This window comes from Dryobates pubescens, chromosome 20 (genome assembly GCF_014839835.1).
Source record: "Dryobates pubescens isolate bDryPub1 chromosome 20, bDryPub1.pri, whole genome shotgun sequence".
NCBI lineage: Eukaryota > Metazoa > Chordata > Aves > Piciformes > Picidae > Dryobates > Dryobates pubescens.
In genome coordinates this window covers 3,652,406-3,671,172 of record NC_071631.1, presented here as the reverse complement: position 1 = coordinate 3,671,172, position 18,767 = coordinate 3,652,406, and the positions used below count along the sequence as shown (strand labels likewise).

At 49.0% G+C, this 18,767-nt stretch overlaps 1 protein-coding gene across 1 annotated transcript in view; it reads left to right on the top strand.

The window, feature by feature from the left end:
* Positions 1-1,598: 1,598 nt before the first annotated feature.
* KIAA0319L (KIAA0319 like) overlaps positions 1,599-18,767 on the top strand; it is a 32,269-nt gene continuing 15,100 nt past the window's right edge. Inside the window, exons 1-7 of the mRNA XM_009908407.2 lie at positions 1,599-1,759; positions 4,839-5,521; positions 11,884-12,160; positions 14,831-14,932; positions 15,786-15,883; positions 17,272-17,359; positions 18,526-18,618. Coding sequence (XP_009906709.1) covers positions 1,624-1,759; positions 4,839-5,521; positions 11,884-12,160; positions 14,831-14,932; positions 15,786-15,883; positions 17,272-17,359; positions 18,526-18,618 — 1,477 coding nt within the window. The 5' untranslated portion in view covers positions 1,599-1,623. The remainder of the gene's footprint in view (positions 1,760-4,838; positions 5,522-11,883; positions 12,161-14,830; positions 14,933-15,785; positions 15,884-17,271; positions 17,360-18,525; positions 18,619-18,767) is intronic.

Sequence of the window (18,767 nt, the reverse complement as noted above, 5' to 3'; positions counted from 1 at the left end):
CCTCTCAACCAATCCGAGTACGGCTCGCTGCGCGGCCGGCCAACCGCCTGCCGCCTTGTTGGGTAGTCGCTGAAGCTACCGCCTCCACACGGCCTGTGGGCAAATCACCTGTTGCTGAGAGGCCTTCTGCCCGTTGGCTGCGGGGGTCGGCCCCGCCCACGCCCCTCCACGCCCCGCCCCGAGCCGGTGTGAACCGGGACAGGCAGCTCCGCAGCTGTGGTACTGACCGGCCGGCACCCAGAGAGGCGGTCCCGGTTCCGGGAGGTGGTGGTTCAGTTTCCGGGTGAGGGGTGAGCGGGCTCCCGCCGCCGCCATGGCCGCGGGGCAGGAGGCCGCGCTGCCCCCTGGCCCGCCGTGCTGGAGGGCCGGCCTCGCCTGGTGCCCGGTCCTGCCGCCCGCCTGAGGCCGCCGAGGAGCCGCCGAGCTTTCCTCGCCATGCGCCCCTGGTACGTACCCGCTGGCGGACCGGCGCTCACCCTCCTCGGGCCCGGTACGGGGGCACTGACGGGCTGCGAGCGGCTCTGCGCCGGGGCCTCCGCCCTCAGCCTGTCCCTACCAGCCGAGCAGGTGCGGGGCGCTCCGCGGGCGGCTTGGACTGAACCGTGTGGTCCGGCGGCGACAGCCCCCGTGGGAGGGAGGAGCTGGCGGAGTGGGGACCAGGGTGGGCGAGAAGTTTCCTTAGGGACCTGTTGGCTGAACAGCCGAGGTTTTACAGATCCCGTCGTGAGTTTCGCTCCGTGCCCGGCCCTGCTGGTGCTCCTGCAGCTCCCGGGCTTTGCAAAGAGCGAAATCCCCTCGAGGTTTAACAAACCAGGAACGGCTAAGTCGGATCGGTAACAACATTAAGTCATATCTGTGGCAGTATTCCCTTTTAATTCTTCGGGAACAGCAAATTTCACTCCTTGTGCCTAGTGGTGCTTCATTACTCTTTGAAAATGGGAAATACTCAGTTACACATCACCCAGAGCTCATTTGGATGTCTGTGATATAGGAGGCTGTAAAAGAGCCTTTTGCGTTGGGACATCTGAAACGGAGTGTCAGTGCTTTGTGTGATCTTTGCCCTCGGGAGCAAAACATGAGGCACACCAGGTCTTCAGGTCCGTGTTTCTCAGCATTGCCATCTTCTTGTTCCTCTTTGTGTCTGGCTGGTACCAGCCAGCACCAGCATGCAGGCGATGACATCGCTGGGCAGCTGTGCTGGGTTTATCACTGCCTGCCTTGTGCTCCTGGGGTGGCAGGGTGTCCTTTCCTTCTGGTATATCTGAAACTGAGATTGCCCCAGATGTGCCTTTGCAATCTGGGAGTCTGTGATGTTGGAGATTTTGCCACTGAAAGGCTGGAGGAGGAGGTCACCAGGGGGCTGGGAAGGGCCATGGTGGTGGCCTGCTGCAGGTCGGCACTGGAAACTTTTCCACTCTGGATTTCATTTTAGTATTGCACATTGATAGTTACTTAGCAGCAGCTGTACTAAGTCACTGTAGATAAGATAAGATGTTCCTTGTCCTCAGCAAACGCTCCATGCTCCTCGTGGTGTTGACCAGGTCTGTGCAAGAACGTACCAACTGCCGGTGGATCTTTTGTGTCTCGCATGTCTCTAGAACCCTGCTGCTGCCCACAGAGGCCATGGAGAAGAGGTTGGAAGCCAAGTCCAGCAATAGCGCCCAGTTTCTGCCCCAAAACTGCCTGGGAAAACCTGCAAGGGAGCTGAGAAGCCTGCAGCTGTTCTACCTGTGCCTGTGTGCCTTGTGCTCCTCAGCAGGTGATTCTTTTTTGACTCTTGGGGAGGGCTCTGCGGATTTTGTGATATTTATCCTTTCCACTTCTTCAGAATGTTCTGAAAGTGAAATGATTTGCTGCATGACATGGTAGCTGCTTTAAAAGGCAAGCAACAAACAACAATGAGCTGACAAAAGGGTAGGAGAGATGTGGGGCATGGGGGGGGGGGGTCCCTTACCAACCCTGCATGGCTCAGGGAATCAGCTGCTGTTGGGAGTGACCAAAGTGCTCAGCAGCAGAGTGTCTGTCCCCTAACTACACACTTGCCAGTGTCTCTTGGAGCTTTCTCTGAGCTGAGAATCTCCTTTGGTTGTTGTTTTTTAAGGAACAAATGATAATCTGGAGAACAACTCCACCTGAGGAATATTCAAAGCAAAGCTGGGAGGCAGGAATGGATTGGGTTTTTTTAAGCCCTCAGATGTTTAAGACTCTCCCCAGACTCAGTGTGTCAATAGCCTGTGTTTGCTTATGGTTAGTTGTTATGTTTGGGTTTTTTCTTTTCCTGTTCAAACTTGAGCAACCAACCTCCTGCTCAAGTAAATAACCAAGTCAGTGGCTTGTCTGGAAGTTCTCATGTAATGGATTGTGTGAGGGTTTTAGTTTGTTTTGGTTGGGTTTGGAGGGGTGGTGGTGGTGGTGTTGAAGTTCAGATTCTGACTTTCCAGAGAGACTTGTTGAGTGTTTTGGGGCCACATCTTCACCAAGAGGTTGTATTTTCCCCCATGCACCAGATCCCAGCTAGGAAAGTTTGTGCCTTTCCCCCCTTATTGTAGTGAATTCTAGACTTGAGGTGGTGACCTCACTTCTTACTGTCCACCCACGTTTCCAGCTTTCTTTTTGCTGGAAAGGTTTCTTTGCCTTAATGAGAGCAAGATGAGAAAAGGGAGTTGTTTTGCTTAGTTTCTGGGTTATGTGGCTACGTTCTCTGGGCTGCTGCAGCATCTTCAGAATGTTCTGGGCAGTTGCTGCTCTGCTTGGGAGAGTTAAAACCATGAAGGCCACTGCGTGTTTGGAAAGAAACAGAATTATCCAAGCCAAGCTTATCCTGATGTGGGCACTTTTTCCATTGTTAGAGGGTTTGGTTGTGGTGGTGTTTTTCTTTTGGTGGTTGGTTGTGTGGCTGAGGCAGCAGAGTTTGTTACACTGAGGAGGAATTATGGCTGCCTGCAATTAGTGTGATCATGCAGAGTTATGTAAGAGGCACTGTGTTGACATAATTAGTTACATGTGACAGATTTAAAAAGTCTATTGAGTCAAGTCCTTAATCATTAATCTGATATCAGGAGGAATTAACTGCCTGGGCAAGCCTGTGAACCTCAGTTTATTAATAGCTGTTCTTGTCTGTTCCATTCCCCTGCTGGTCAGCGGAGCTGCGAGCTGCACTGCTCTGATAGGAGCTTCTGAGTTGCTGTGAGGAGCAGTGAGGTTTGGACTTGAGAGGAGGAAAACAATATGATGGTGATGGTTTCAAAGGTGCTGATGTCAACTTCTCTCTCTGTTGAACATGTGCAAAGTTTCATTTACACGTTGCAGCTGGACATTGCTCCAAGTAAGAGCTTCCCTCCCCGGCCCCCAGCTCTGGGCTCAGAAACGTACAGGGAGCTCTGGTGCCCTGTGCTATGCTCACAGATCTTGAGTGCATTCTGCAGTTGATGCTTTCTGGAGCCTTGTTTTCAAAGTGCCTTTGCTGAGCTGGCCTCACAATAAACTATAAATCACACTTCTGGTTCCTGCTTTCTGATGTCTCAGAACCAGACTTTTCCTGCTGGTGATATGAGTTCCCTTTTGGGGCTGAAATTCTTGGTGTAGCAAGAGATTCCACACGAAGGGTGTGTGACTGTGACCTTTGTCCTTCACTTCAAACAAGTGACTAATCCATGCTGGCTGAGGAAATCATTGCATGGGGGTGCCTTTAATAAGCAGGAGTCTAAAAGCTGTTAGACCTACTGTGGTGGTTGGGATAATTGAATTGCAAAGAAGTGTGTCCTCCACCTTCCCCACCTGCTTTCTTTGGTTGTAAGAGCACTGAGAGTTTTCCCCATCCTCCTCTGTTTGTCAAGAATTGGGGACCAGACTATTAGCATTTAAATTCAGACTGTTTTAGTAGAGGAAAAGGTCTCCTGTTTGTGTTATACTCAAGAGCTCCTTCCATGACAGACAGGGAGGAGATCTGGAGCATATTCTCTGCTGGCACTACTCAGGGTCCAGTGGCAGTTTGTAAAGTAATCTTCCAGTGACCTATTATCCCTTGGATGCTGAAGACAGCAGACTTTAACAGTCCCCTAGGTCATTAATCTATTTTTAGGGAGTCCTTAATCTGCAGAGCTCTGAATTTTGGAAGCCTTTAATCCATTGATCCCTGCAAGCACTCTTAATTTTTGATGCTAAAAGGGGGGGAGGAGGAACCCCAAGAAATCCATATGCAAAGCTGTTGCTGTTTTACCACTGCTCTGAGATCTGACTCTTAAACAAAAAAGACATACAGACAGACATACAGAAAACATGATGGAGGAGCAGGTGGTGGGAACAGGCCTTGCAGAGCTCTGCTCTAGAAGAGGTAAAGACTTCAAGTGAAGCCATTTCAGTCAAAATAAGTAACTGACCTAAAAAAAAATCAGCCTGGAAGGTGGGGGGAGCGAAATGCCTTTGTGCTGTGAACCAAGCCAGTGCCATTGTTTGCAGTGTTCCCCTTCAAGGCACACTGTGGGCAGAGAGGCAGTGCTGCTTACTGGTCACAGTAGGAATCTGCAATTGGGATTCAGTTTCTGGCTCTTCTGTTGAGTCTGTGCCTCAGAGTCCTCTCTGAATGAGGAGCATTTTTGGTTTCACTTCTTTTGTTGTCAGATGGCTTTAGCTCCATCACTGTCAAGAGGAGTTGTAGTCCCTTTGGTGGGAGGTGCAGATTGTTGCTTGAAGTCTTGGGTCTGTACTGAGGCCAGGTATCTATTCTGAGAAGCCCCCAGTTTACTCCTGTGCCCTAAATTCACCTTGACAAGGATCTGTTGTCTAGTGCTTCAAAAGACTGAAAATTCTCTTTATTTGTCTTCCCTCTCCTCTCCCAGATGCAAACTGGAATAGATCTAAATGTGAGCCAGGGAGGGTCCTGTCTGGCCGTTTGCAGGTGTGGGAGGATCACCACTTAGAGCTTCTGGAAGGATTTCACACTCTTCAGTCCTGTCAAACTGCCTGCTGCCAGAATCCCACCTGTGATGCCTTTTGGTTCTTGGAAGATATGTGCATCCAGGTGAACTGCACTGTGCCTGGCATGTGCCAGGTGGCCAGGACTGGCTTTTCTGACTCTGTTTTGGTGTTTTTGAAGAAATCTAATAGCACAGAGCACTTGAAGTTGCACACTGAAGATGATGTGAAGACCTGGATTCATAAATGGGGCAGCCCTGTCCAGAGGAAAAAAAGACTGCAGAGGTCGTTCCAGAGATGGAGCTTGGCAGGTGACAGGTTGGAACTCCTGGAAAGGGACACAGCAGCGAGCCCCAGCACTGAGCCTGCAGCCAGGGCACCCAACAGCAAATCCAGGAGGAGCCAAAGTGAAGCAGAGAGCTTGAAGGAGCAGGTGCTGAGGCACTTGGTGGCAGACAGGTCTGTTCCTGGTGACCATCCACATGAGAAGAAAGACTTCCTGAAAGAAGGACAGAGTTCAAGAGAGCAGAAACCCAAAAGCCTGCCCCCTCCTAACAGCAATAATGTGAACAGGTCGAGTGATGCAGATGGCGCTGGCTTGCCACAGGTGAGTGACTGCTGGGCTGAGGTAGGGCTCCCTTGGGTGGCTGTCACCCAGCTCTCCTCAGCCTTGCTGTATGTAGACTGACTTCAAACTGCTCAAGCAATAGGACACCTTTCTTGGATGCCTGTTTTCAGCCTTCTCTCAACAAGGCAAGCCAAGGGTTAGGGTTTTGTTCTGTTTGGGGGAACACAGAGGTGGGTTTGGGGGAGCACAGAGATGGGTTTGGGGTGTTGGTTGGTTGTTTTTTTTTCCCTCTTCTTCCTTTCTGGGATAAATTGTCTTTGGGAAGGTGAGGGGAGATGGAGATCATGATAATGCTTGTCCTTTGTCTGATCACACAGCCAGATGAGAAGGAAAGGTGAGATGTGTTGCCAGTGGGAAGTGCCTGGGAGCTGAAAACCATCACCTGTAGAAGTACCTTTTTAAAGCCACAAACCAAAATAAGCTCTTTTCCTTTGAGTGCTGAATTGAGGCAGTTAAATGTTATTTATAGACTCAGGCATAGAGTTTCCAGTGTGCTTTCAGCTCAGTCTGCTTGAGTTGGCACCTTAATGCCAACCATTTTTTTTCCCCTTTTTTTATTTGTTCTGGTTTTGAAGGCTGCTTCAGTTTTTCAAATCCATGAAAGCTTCCATTGGCACTGGTTGAATGAAACCAGTTTAGTCTCTGCTCCAAACACATGGCATGTTAAGCTAGTAAATCTGGCTGTTGAAAGAGGAATTGGCACAACTGAATTGTTAAATGATATTTGGATTTTTTTTTTAGAGCTGCAACTGTGTGGATTTTGAGCCTTAGAATACCAAAGAGCCCATGGTGAAACTGAAAGAATTCTGCCTGGTGGAACTGGTCCTTAAATACCTTTTGCCCTGTTTCTAGGACTTGGCACCACTAAAGCCTGATGCTTTTTTCCTGTAGTTACATTCTTGCTCTGGAAACCTGAGTGAATTTTTCTCTCTTCCCTTGTATTCAAACCTTAGTTCCAGGTAGAGCTGGAACTGGTCTGAGCCACCACCCTGCAGAGCAGGATGTGGAGAGCAGCCAAGGGACACTGCTGAGAGCTCCAGGGCAGCCTGGCTGCTGTGTGAAATCATGCACTAAAGCTTTACAAATGTTTGATTTTCCAGAACCCCACAGCATTTAGGGTTGACTCAAGATCTCAGCTTTCCCTCTCCCCTGCAGTACTGCAGCATTTCCACCCTGCCTGTTCTTTTCTCCTCCTAACAGTTGAGGTTTACACAGTGACCTCATTCTCTCAGTTGTTACACGTGCAGCAGAAGAGAGACTTCTTCACTGCCAGTCTTAAAAGGCTTCTGTTGCTCTTGGGTAACAGTTATAGCTCCCTGCTTGTCCCATTTTCAGTCTTGCATTCTGAATTGCCTGTTCAGTGCCTGCCCAGTAAATTGGTGACACATATTAAATGGCATGGATTAATCAGCTTCTGAATATTGCTGAGTATCCAGAATTTCCCATCTTTAGGAAGTGCTCCTGTTGTCCTTAAGGTGTGCTGTTAGATAGGTGCTGGGGAAAGGTTTTTCCTCTCCTTACTGTTTTTTGCTGGTAAGAAGATCTGTGTCTCTTACCAAAATGCAGGCTCACCAGAATAAAAACCTCACTAAAATAAACTGGCTGTGCTGGAATTCCTGGCAGGCACATTTCTGAGCTTTAGGATGGAGTTTTGGAGGAGGAGAAGGAATTAAAACAATCCACCTTAACAGGAGGATTGATCTGAAGCTGGTTCTACCCAGCCCTGAGCTAATAATTCCTTGATTATTGAACCATCCAACTTTCACCTGCAAAGTCCAAGGCAAGCTCTGCAGCTGTCCTTGTGTCCCTGATCTGAGACAGCTTAATTTAGGCCAAGGATATAACATTGGAGGCTGTGTACTTGGGACATGGCCAGCCTTTGCAGGAGGGAAATGCTGAAGCAGGGTGTCTTCCAGGTTCAGTTGGTGATGGGCCAGAGTAAGTGAAGTGACAGTGGACCTTCACTTGGCCTAGATGTGGCCCTGTCATAGAATCATAGAATTGTTGGGGTTGGAAGGGACCTCAAGGATCATCTGCTTCCAAACCCCTACCATGGGTAGGGACCCCTCACACTACATCAGGTTGCCCAGAGCCACATCCAGCCTGGCCTTAAAAACCTCCAGGGATGAGGCTTCCACCACCTCCCAGGGCAGCCTGTTCCAGTGTCTCACCACCCTCATGGGGGAAGAAGTTCTTCCTAACATCCACTCCGAATCATCTACCCACCCTAAGAAGTCCCTCATGTCCATGGCTCCAGGAGGGGAATGCTGTGAATTCAGTGCTGTATTCTTTAAAGTCTGCAGGGTGGGGATAGCACTGGGTCATTGCTGCATGGCAAGCAGTTCAAACCTGGGAGCATCAAACAGCTGAAGTGAGAAAGGACATTTGAGGTCAGAGTTGCTCCCCTCTATAAGAGGAGAAAGAAATGAATGTGCATATTCCCCTCTTCTGCTCATGAGCACTGCCTCTGTGGAAGGCAGATATTTTCCTTTGCTCCTGGAGACTCGGGGAGAAGCCAGGGGACACTTTTAGGGAAACATTGATTCAGGGTTTTAATTTCCCCCTCTCAGTTGCAGTGGCTCTGTAGCCCTCTGCAGTGTCCCTCGTTAATGTGCAGCTCCATTAATTTGTGGTTTTACTGTACCCATGTGATGGAACCAGGGATAGGTGAAGGAGAGTGGCCCAGGGTAAAGCACAGGGCATCCTGCTCCTCAGCTCTGGACTAGGGAAGAGCAATTTGTACTTTTCCATTAAGGTGAGAGACATTTTTCTTCCAGGCACCAATTTTTTTTTCTCTGCCTTCTAGAACTGCCCAGCAGTTTCCAAATGCAGCAATGCATCTGCCAGCCAGTTGGGAGAGGTGGGGAAGTGCAGCACTGCAGCAGCTCTGCAGGTGGGCTGGAAAAAGCTGCAGCCTTCAAAGTGGAGTTGTTAGAACAGAGCCAGGGCACTCCTTCCTGTCCTCACAATTCTGGCTGCTGTTGTTCCTGGCAAGCCCAGCTTGGCACTTGCTGTCCTGCTCCCTGCTAGTCCTGGGTGCTTTTCACCCTGTGAGCAAGGAGGAAAGGTCTCTCTTCACAGCCAGCACTAACTCTAATGATGTGTGGCATTATCCATATTTTTATGTCTTGAGGCAAGACATTCTTGTCTTCACAGGCAAGCTTCACAAACAGCTAAGGCCAGTGGAAGCTGAAAAGAGCTTATTTTGTAAGCTTAGACCAGGCTTGGCAAAGTGAGACCCATTTCAATTAGAATTGCAGAGCACAGATGTTTTTCTTTCAAACAACTTTGTTTCAGTGTGGATTTTGATGCACGTAGCTGCTCTGGTCCCACCTTCAAGACATCAAACACTCAGGTCACCTATCCCAGGCCAAAGGCAATTAGGGCTTGGAGTCAGAGGTGTCTGACACTCCTACGCTCACGCAGGCCAATGTGCCACTTCTCTCTGATTTCCAAGCTAACAAGACAGGACAGCTGGCAAGCTTCTGGTCTCCTCCTCATTTATCCTCAAGTATGAATTCTTCTGTTCTTTGCTGTAAAGAATTCAGGGTTATGGAGTAAAGATAAGAAATGTCTCAGCTTGCAAGCATTACAGGCATTTTTTGACTGTTATGTTGCCCCAGGCAAAGCTTATCTAATTCAAGCTCTCTGCAGACATTTGGCTGTCAATTTATCCTGAAGACTTCTGGGAGGAAGAGGATCTCTCTTAACTGGAAAGTGCTTTTTCTTTAGGCATTAAAAAGTGAGCCAGGGAAGCGTTTGGCTCGCTGAAGTTGTTACCAGGCAGAGTGGAGATGGGGCTGCCATGGCCAGCAGGAGGATGGTGGTCTCCTGCATATTGTTTGGTGTCATGGCTCTTGTGACCCAGCTGAGTTGATTCTTGCTAAGGAAAAAGTATTTTCCCTTAATGGTATCAAGTTGTGGAGATTTCTGCTCCTGTGCCTTTCCTCAAGACCCTATCTCAAGTGTCCAAGCCCCTTCCTGGCTGTTCCCCTCTAGTGCCACCATTCCTAACTTATTTGATTCATGTACTTGGTGAAAGGGAATCAGCATCCTGAGCTGACCTGTTATGAATGGGTGCAAGATGCTGCTGCTTGCACAGCCAGCTGTCCTGGGGCTGCTGCTGAAGAGCAGCACAGAGCAGTGGGACAGGTTTTTGCCCTCACCTTTGTTCCAAAGAATCCATAGTTTGGGTGAGGATAAAGGAAGCCTGTCAGGAAGTAAGCACATGGAGGGAAAATAGCTGATGGCTGTAACAGAGATTGAGTCTTTGGTCCATAGAGCTAAAATGTTGATAAACACAAATGAATTGAACTGGTTGAAGTTCACAGAATCATAGAATGGGTCAGGTTGGAAGGGACCCCAGAGATCATCTATTCCAACCTCCCTGCTATGGGCAGGAATGTCTCTCAACTAGACTTGACTGCTCAAGGCTTCATCCAGCCTGGCCTGGAACACCCCCAGGGAGAAGGCAGCCACAATCTCCCTGGGCAACCTGTTCCAGAGTCCTACCACCTTTGTACTGAAGAACTTCTTCCTAAGCTCCAGTCTAACCCTCTTCTCCCTCAGCTTCAAACCGTTCTCCCTGCTCCTGTCTTATGACACCCTCATGAAAAGTCCCTCTGCAGCCTTCCTGCAGGATCCCTTCAGGTATTGGAAAGCAGCTCTGAGGTCCCCCTGGGGTCTTTTCTATGCTGAACAACCCCAGCTCACTCGGTTCTGTGGCTGAAAGAAAGGTACCTGAGGTATGGGAGAGGAAAAGAATTGCTCAAAACTGCAGTCAGACCTTGCAGAGAAGCATTCAGTGCCTTCACTGCCCCTCCTGGTTTGGCTGGCTGCTTAACTATGTGCAGCATGGCTTTAGTTTTCCAACTGGCAGTTAGTATTTTCTGCAGCCCTGCCCATTTAGTGACCAGGATGCTGCCCACCACGGTCTGGAGTGATTTCTCCAGTTCCTCTTAACTGAGTGCCAACAGCAAGATGTAAAAGTCTGAGAATATTTCCTCCACTATGAACTTCAGATCAGCTCCTCTAGCCTGGAGTGGTGGTGGGCGGTTCATCTCCACACCACTTCCCAACTGGAAGATGTTAAATTGCTCCCTTTGAAATATTTAGCAGATGCTCTCAGAATACTCAGCTCACCCCAATGTGCTCCACACATGTGCTTCATGGTGGAAGGTAAACTGTCAGGAGTATTTCCTGGCAGGCTTAAGAGCTGGAGTGGGGGCTAGGTACTGTGAAAGGAATTTTCTGATGAAAGAGAGGAAATTGTTCCTGCCCCTTTGATTGTTTTCAATCAAGTGGCTCATCCTGTGTGAGCAAACTCTGCCCACAAGCTCAGCTCCCTGCCCCAGCAGCATCTCCTGTGGCATGCACGCAGGGAGCTGTTTGTCAGGTCACCTTGCTTTGAAGAGTGATCCTGAGATGAATTTCCTCCTGCTGCAGTGATTTGGTGATTACATAAAAATGCCATCGCAATCCTCCTGCTTCGTGCTCGCCGCGGCACAGAGGAATGTGTGGCCACAGCAAATCATAGAGGCAGAGAACTGCTCTGGCTGGAAGCCCTCTGAGATCATCCAGACCAATCATTGGCCTAGCACCACCCTGGCCCTTAAACCATGGCCCAAAGTCCCACAGGTTTCTTGAACACCTCCAGGGATGGGGACTCCACCACCTCCCTGGGCAGCCTGCTCCAATGCCTGACCACTCTGGCAGGAAAGAAACTTTGAACCCCAGCTCCTGGTTCCTGGGTTTGGTTTTTTTTGCTCCTGTTTTATCTCACCTCTCTGTTCTTTGAGCTCCACTCACTGTGGATTTGAACCTAGATCTTCTGTTGCATGAATGTGGTGCTGAGGGATGTAGTTTAGTGGTAGTAGCTTAGTAGTGGTGGTGGGACTGTGAGCTCTAGCTGAGGGGTTGGACTCAATCTCAAAAGCCTCTTCCAACCTCAGCAGTTCTATGGTTGCCACATCAACAGCCATGGTGGTACTTCAGATGCTGTAGTTGAACCTGTGTTCTTAACTGGGGTTCAGTTAAGAACACCCTGGAGGTGTTTAAGGCCAGACTGGATGAGGCTTTGAGCAATGTGGTCTAGTGGGAGGTGTCCCTGCCCATGGCAGGGGGGCTGGTCCTGTCCAACCCAAACCATTCTATGAATCTCCTGTGAAGAATATGGAGAAACAGGAGAGAAAAAAGGAAATAGTAAAAGATATGTCCTGGACAAAACAAACCAGGGACTTCCCAGCCTCCCTAGGAGGAGGAAGGAGGTGAAGTGCAGCTGCAGTAGAACAAGACTGCCACTGAGTGTTCAAGTCAAACTAAGACAACTTTATCCTTTCCAGATGCACACAGGAACACCTGCACCAGAGCCATCAGTGCTGGCTACGCTCTCCAGTCCTGCAGCCACAGGGAGGACTGAGAAGCCTGGGCAGGCAGCTGATGCTTCGGGCCACCCTCACTCTTCAGGCGTGCTGCCCACGGCCAGCCCTGCGCCGGCGAGGAGCACGGCGAAGGTGCAGGCAGCGACCTCTGTGCCAAGTGGGATTCCCACCAACGGCAGCGCTTCCACAGCCCAGCCCAGCCCTGCCGTGTCACCAAGCACTACTGCCGCCACACCAGGTGAGGGCACACAGCGAGTGCCACCTGCCCGCGGGTGACGAGCTAGTGCGAAACCGTGCTGGGACAAAGGAGCTCATTTTAGGGTAGGGCAAGGGGGGGCGGTTTGAAACTAGGGCAGGGGGGATTTAGGTTGGACATTAGGGGCTTCTGTCAAGGGCCTGTAGTGCGAGGATGAGGGGTGATGGATTGAAGCTACAGGAGGGGAGATTTAGAGTGGAGATTAGGAAGAAGCTCTTTACTATGAGGGTGGTGAGACCCTGGAACAGGTTGCCCGGAGAAGCTGTGGACACCTCATCCCTAGAAGTGTTTAAGACCAGGCTAGATGAGACTTTGAGCAATATAATCTAGTGGGAGGTGTCCTTGCCCGAGGCAGGGGGTTTGGAACTGGCTGATCTTTAAGGTCCCTTCTGCCATTCTATGATTTCAGAAGTGTTACCTTTGAGGTAGTGCTTCAGTGCATGTGCTGATTGGACCCCATTAACTCCTGAGCTCTGAGAGTGGCACTTTGGCATCATAAATCTGCCTGTGAGCATTGACTCTGTTTCCAAGAACAGCCTGAAATAATGGTGATGCTCTCAAAGTGAGAATTGAGACCTGGTGCAAGGCACAGTCCCATGAAGCATTCTTCCAGTAGTCTTGACATGCTGCTATCTATCAAACTGAGCAGACCTCTTAATGTCTGCTCAAAACAGAGTGTGACTGATTCCCTTCTGTCCCTGAAGTGTCAGTGCAGAGTTGAGCCATGGAGAGCAGCCTCTTTGGCTGTTAGCTCATGCTCTGCTTTGCAGCATGATGATGTTTCTGGCCACACTGGTATTTCTCAAAGTGTTGAGGATGTGTGAAAGCCAAAATGCTCTTTGGAGAGCTCTGTTAACTCACCCAGTCATCCACTTACCCTGTCAGGATGTGTGCATGTGGTGCTTGGTGTGTGCTGCTTGGGTGATACCTCAGGACTGAGCTCACCCAGTTTGCTGAAGTATTCCCAGCTGAATTTCTTTTGATTTTAAGGTTCTTTTCCCTTACAAGGGAACAAATGGAAAGTGTAAAGGAAACACTGCATCCAAGGACTCTTTTGGCAGGAAGCTCGTTGGATGTTTGTGTCCACAAGTTACAGTGTTCTTAATATGGGCTTACCCCAGCTCAGGCTGGAAAATCCCTTTGAAATGTCTTCAGTGGCTTGTGGTGGAAAAATAACATAATCAGGGTCTCCTTGTTCTGCTCAGTAATAGAAAGAGGAGCAGGAGGGTAGTTTTTCCAAGCAGGATTTGGGGTTTTGTTTGTTTGTTTGGGTTTCAGTGTGTTAGGGTTTTTTTCCCTACTGAGATCAGATTTCTTTTTACCTTGGAACTCTTTTGCAGATGAAAGACCTAAAGAGTTAAAAGTCATAGAACAGTTTGGGATGGAAAGAGACCTTAAAGATCATCTTGTTCCAACCCCGCTGCTGTGGGCAGAGACACCTCCCATTAGCCCAGCTTGCTCAAAGCCTCATCCAACCTGGCTTTGAACCCCTCCAGAGATGGGGCATCCACAACCTCCCTGGGCAATATCATCTCAAGAGCTGGTGTAATTGAGAGGGGAAAGGAAAAAAAAGGGATGACTTTGTTTTCTTTCAGTTAACAGCTTCATTCCAGTAGCTAATAAACAGATGGAGAAAGGATGAAAGAACAGATGGAAAGAAAGGAAGAAAGGTTTATTGCCATTTTCCTCATCTCTTTTAACTTGAATTTCTTGTGCATACCTCTGAAACAGTGACAGGGTCAAACTAGGGTAAAGCAACTTAAAGTCTTGTTTTCTGTGCATAATTTCCCAGACCCAACAATAAAAAGACAAAGATAAAGCAGATGGGAAGGGAAGAAGGGGATGAGGAGGCCAAGAAGAAATGTGGTCAACTTTCTGCTTGCCTTCATGTCACCAACCATGGTTTTCAAGTCTTTAATCTGTAGCCATAGAATGTGTTGGAAGGGACCTTAAAGATCATCCAGTTCCAACCCTAGGCTTTAAAAACAAGCTACCTGTCCATTTGTCTGAACTGGAATGGCAAGAAAATTCTTAAGCAGAGATTGGATAGGAAACACAAATAAAAAGAGGAGGTTTGTGTTTTGAGTTCCCCCTCTTGGGGCAGTAGCTGTGCAGCTTTAGAGGAAAAAAATAAATCCCTTAGCCCCCAAGCAATTCTTCAGAGCAGAAATACCACAGATTCTTCACCTGCTTGTGAAGCTCTGGAGTTGCAGCTTGGGAAATGACAGGGTTTGTCTTGCTGTGCCAGGAGACTGCAGCTGGCTTCTCTGCTGCAAACCTCCCAGGTAAAAACCCTTCCCATCCTGAGGGCCTGGCTCAATGGATTCTCCTGTACAGGGCCTGAGGGTCACATTTCAGCTCTTTAGAAAAGGAGCAAAAGCTGCACAGTATCTGCAAAGAGAGAGAGAGATGACTGAGTAATTTGGGGCTTGTCTTCAAATGGTAAAACCCCATTAGTGCCTCTGCATTAATGAAGAGAGGGAAACCTGACCCGGGAGCTGTGCTGAGGAGGAGGTGTTTACAAAATAAAGCCATTTCTAGGCAGTTTCATTCTTCAGGCTCTCCAGCCAAGGCAGGTTTTGTGCATATGCTTAATATTTTGGGGGTTTTTCCCCTGTTGCTCTTTCAATCCTGTGTTTCTCCCTCTCTCAGTTATGAAGGAGCTGGTTGTTTCTGCTGGGGACAGCGTGGAAGTGACCCTGCCAAAGAATGAAGTGCAGCTGAATGCTTTTGTGCTTCCTGAGCCACCACCTCGTAAGGCTTCCCTGGGAATTCTGCTGAGGGCTTCTGGTGGGGAAGTGGGAAATGGACTCTTTTTGTATATAGCATTAGATGAGGGCAATCTTGAAATGCCTTTTGTTGGGGAACACTTCCCTGTAGAAGTTTTTTCAGCCTGAGGTATTGCCTCTCAGAAAACAGCAAGACGAAGCCCACTGAAGGTGCTGCAGAGTCAGGTTTGGGAGGTGGTGAGTTCTCCAAGTGGGCTGTGAGGGAGCAGGGGGTCTGCAGCATCTCTTTGGGATGTTTACTGATAGGTGACAAGCTGTCTGAGCTGGTGGTGTCTCGTCTGGTGGATTGGGCTCTGATCTGGGGGGGTGTTGACATGCTGAGGAACTGGTTTCTATACATTCCCTGTTTCATCATGCAAATTGTTCAGAGGTATTTGGGAAGCTCTTGCCTGTAGCTCTGTCCACGGTGGCAGGGGGAGGCTGCAGAGGAGAGCCAGGCACGTGGTGTAGCAACAGGGATGAATTCCTCTTCAGAAACTGCTCTTACCTTGTGCCTGCAGGGTTTGAGGGCATGATAAGGCTTTTCTCTCTCCTTATCCTGGAGCGGTGATCATTCCAAAGCTCTTTAATGCCTCTGAGGCTGCAGGATGGGTTTTGGCTGAAGACAGAGTGAATGTCTTCAGAAGCACAGATTGTCTCTTTTCCTGGGTATATTCCCAAAAAGCTGCAGCCCAAATTCCAAGCTGCCTCATTCCTCCATAGTGCAGCAGAATGTGCCTTATAAATGTTTAATACCTTTGCTTTTCTGTAGCCTGGCAGAAAGGCAGCCTTAAAAACAAACATCTGCACCTTTTTTATTGCTCTATTTTGTTTTGCAGGAACCACTTATTCCTATGAGTGGGAATTGATTACTCATCCAAAAGACTACAGTGGAGAGATGGAAGGGAAGCACTCCCAGACCCTTAAGTTATCTAAGGTAAAGCTTTTGCTGCTTTGTATCCTGTTGTGTTAAATGCCAAGTGGAGGAGATGGGGACCCTGGCAGCCAGGGAAGACTTGTGTGTGATTTCAGGATGAATAGGAAATTGCATGATGGGCAGGCAGCCAACATTTGTCTGCAAGCCCTCTTCTAAATCTCTTATGAAAAGGAGATTGATCTGGCATGAGGGAAAGAAGAAATTGATTTCGGGATCTAAAAGCTGCCTACCAGTGGTGTGTCAAGCCACCCAAACAGCACCATTTAACATGAACAAAGGGCTGGGAATATTTCTGCTGCTGGAACAGCGTGGTGGGGCTGTTCAGGGCTGAAGCTTTGTGCTACCTGCTGTAAAAAGGACTCAACTGATTCCAATAATGAGAGCTGGGGAGCACCTCCCAGCACATCCCTGGCTGCTGCTTTCAGACTAAGCCCTAACTGAAAGAGTTGCCAGGTTCTGCACATGGGAATCTTAACAAGGAAATGGCTTTAAATATTGTGTGAATATACAGTATTTATGAGACCTTCTTTGCAGCATCTTGGGTTCTGCTGCACTCAGAAAAACATCTGCAGGCTTTAGTCACAATACTGTGCAGAGGAAAGCCCTCTGAAAGGAGCGTGTCTGCCTCTGTCGGGGTTTCAGCCTTTTGAATATCATGGGTGCTGCCCTTTGCCTTCTTATCTTGGTTTGGTAGTGAATGATGGAGGGGTGACTGCCTAACTCATGTCACCTAGGAGGAAAAGAAGAAATACTTTCCCTTGTTAAAACACACCAGAAAAGATCTCTTCTTTTTTTCCTCCTCTTCTCTTGCACGCAGCATTTCTCATCTCGAATGCAATCTGCCCACAGATTCCTGTGGGCAGACAACCTGAACTAATCTCTGTTATCTCTCTTCTGTTTGCCTATTGTTGGTAGAAAATAAAGCTTGACTGACAATCCTGGGGCAGAAAGAAATATTAGTCTTTGGTTTCTGCATAGCCTTTGTAAAGGAAGAGACACATAATACCCCCTTGGCATGGACACCATCCTGTGCTGTGTACACGTAGGTTGAAGCATAATTGCCTGTGGTTTGTGCTGCTAATGTGCTTGCTGTGCCAAAGCATGGTAACTTGACCTCCTAATTGCTCCTGACAAGGTGCCACCATCCTGAAGGCAAATGGGGGAAAAATTAGGAAGGATTTCTTCCCTGCAGGAGTGGTCAGGCAGTGGAACAGGCTGCCCAGGGATGCGGTGGAGTCACCATCCCTGGAGGCGTTGAAGAAACCTGTGGCCTTTGGGATGTGGTTTAATGGCCACAGTGGTGTTAGGTTGATGGTTGGACTCGATGATCTCAGAGGGCTTTTCCAACCCAAACAATTCTGTACTCTTTTTTGTATCTTTGCTTCCAGCTCACTGTGGGTCTGTATGAGTTCAAGGTCGTGGTGGATGGGGAGAACGCGCGTGGAGAGGGCTACGTGAATGTAACGGTGAATCCAAGTGAGTTGGTGGAGATGTGTCCCTTTCCTCTGGCCAGCCATGGCACTTGTGGTTGACTGAACCCTGCTTTAACACAGAGAAGAGTCACTGTGCTGTGAACTCAGGGTGCATGCACGTGTGCTAAGGCATTTGCTGAGGTGAGGAACCGTTGCCCAAGCACAGCGGCATTGCTGCTCCGCTGCACGCAGTCCAACCACTCAGTCGAAGAGCTGCAACCACTGCTGCAGATGTGCCTAGTAAATTCCTGGCCCTGGGAGGCCCCTGCTTCAACAACAGCTAGTTGTAACCAGGTTAAATGCTTATAGCAGCAGGAGCAAAAAAAAAAATGAAGGGAAGGCTGAGCTTTGAAGCTCCATTTGGAGGTTCTTTCATCCCCTGTCATCCCAACCACAGGCAGGTGAAGTTTAATCTTATTCCCTCCTGTGAGATGTGGCTTGCAGGTGAGCTGCTGTGGGTACAGCAGCTTGTGCTCTCTCACCAGGTCTCACTTTTTAGGTGGTCTGTGTGAAGAAGCACCCACAGGTCCTTTTATGCAAAAATCCCTTTAATTTGCACACTTCAGCAAGACTTTCTCCATAACCTTTGTGGGCAAAGAAGTGCTTTTACAATCCCTAAGTTAGCAGGAGTGTGTGGCCAGCCTTCTGGATGCTGATCATTGCCTTATAAGCAGTGAATCTGCAGCTGGCAGCATGCATCAAAGTCCTCCATTTTTCAGAGCAGCAGCCAAACCTTGGCAAGAAGCTGTAGGTGCTGCTCTGTGAGAGAGGTCTGTGCTTGAATGCTTGACCCAGTGTGGGAGAAGTGATGCAGCTGTTGCCAGAGTCCTGGTGTGATGGCAGCTCACCTCCTTGCTCTTTAAAACCCCTTTTGTTAGCAGTTTCCCTGAGCTGGCACAGCAACAGCTGAAAGCAGGAACCACTGTGATTGATGGTGCAGTTCTCTGCAGTCAGTCTGAACTGTGGCTGGCTGTGAGCTGCAGTTCCACACTTTGGACTCCTCTCCTGGATTGGCTGACTGCAGGAGAGAAGGCAGAGGATGTGCAATATGTATTCTGCTTGCTGCTCCTGGCTCTCAGAGGCAGAGTGGGTTTGCAGAGTTCCTTGGCCAGGGCTCGTTGTCGTGATCAGCCTGTAGATGGCCTTGTAACAGCTTGGTTCTCGTTGCAGAGCCACGGGTGAATCGGCCTCCTGTTGCCATCGTGTCCCCACAGTTCCAGGAGATTTCACTGCCAACCATCTCAACTGTTATTGATGGCAGCCGTGAGTACCTGCACTTTGAAAGCCAGCAGTCTCGCAGGGCTTGGGGCTGGGCTGGCCTTTTGGGTGAAGTTTAAGAGGAGCTGACTGTGATACTGTCAAACACACTTCAGCAAGCAGAACCGGCCTCTTTTGCCAGGAGAGGGGAATGC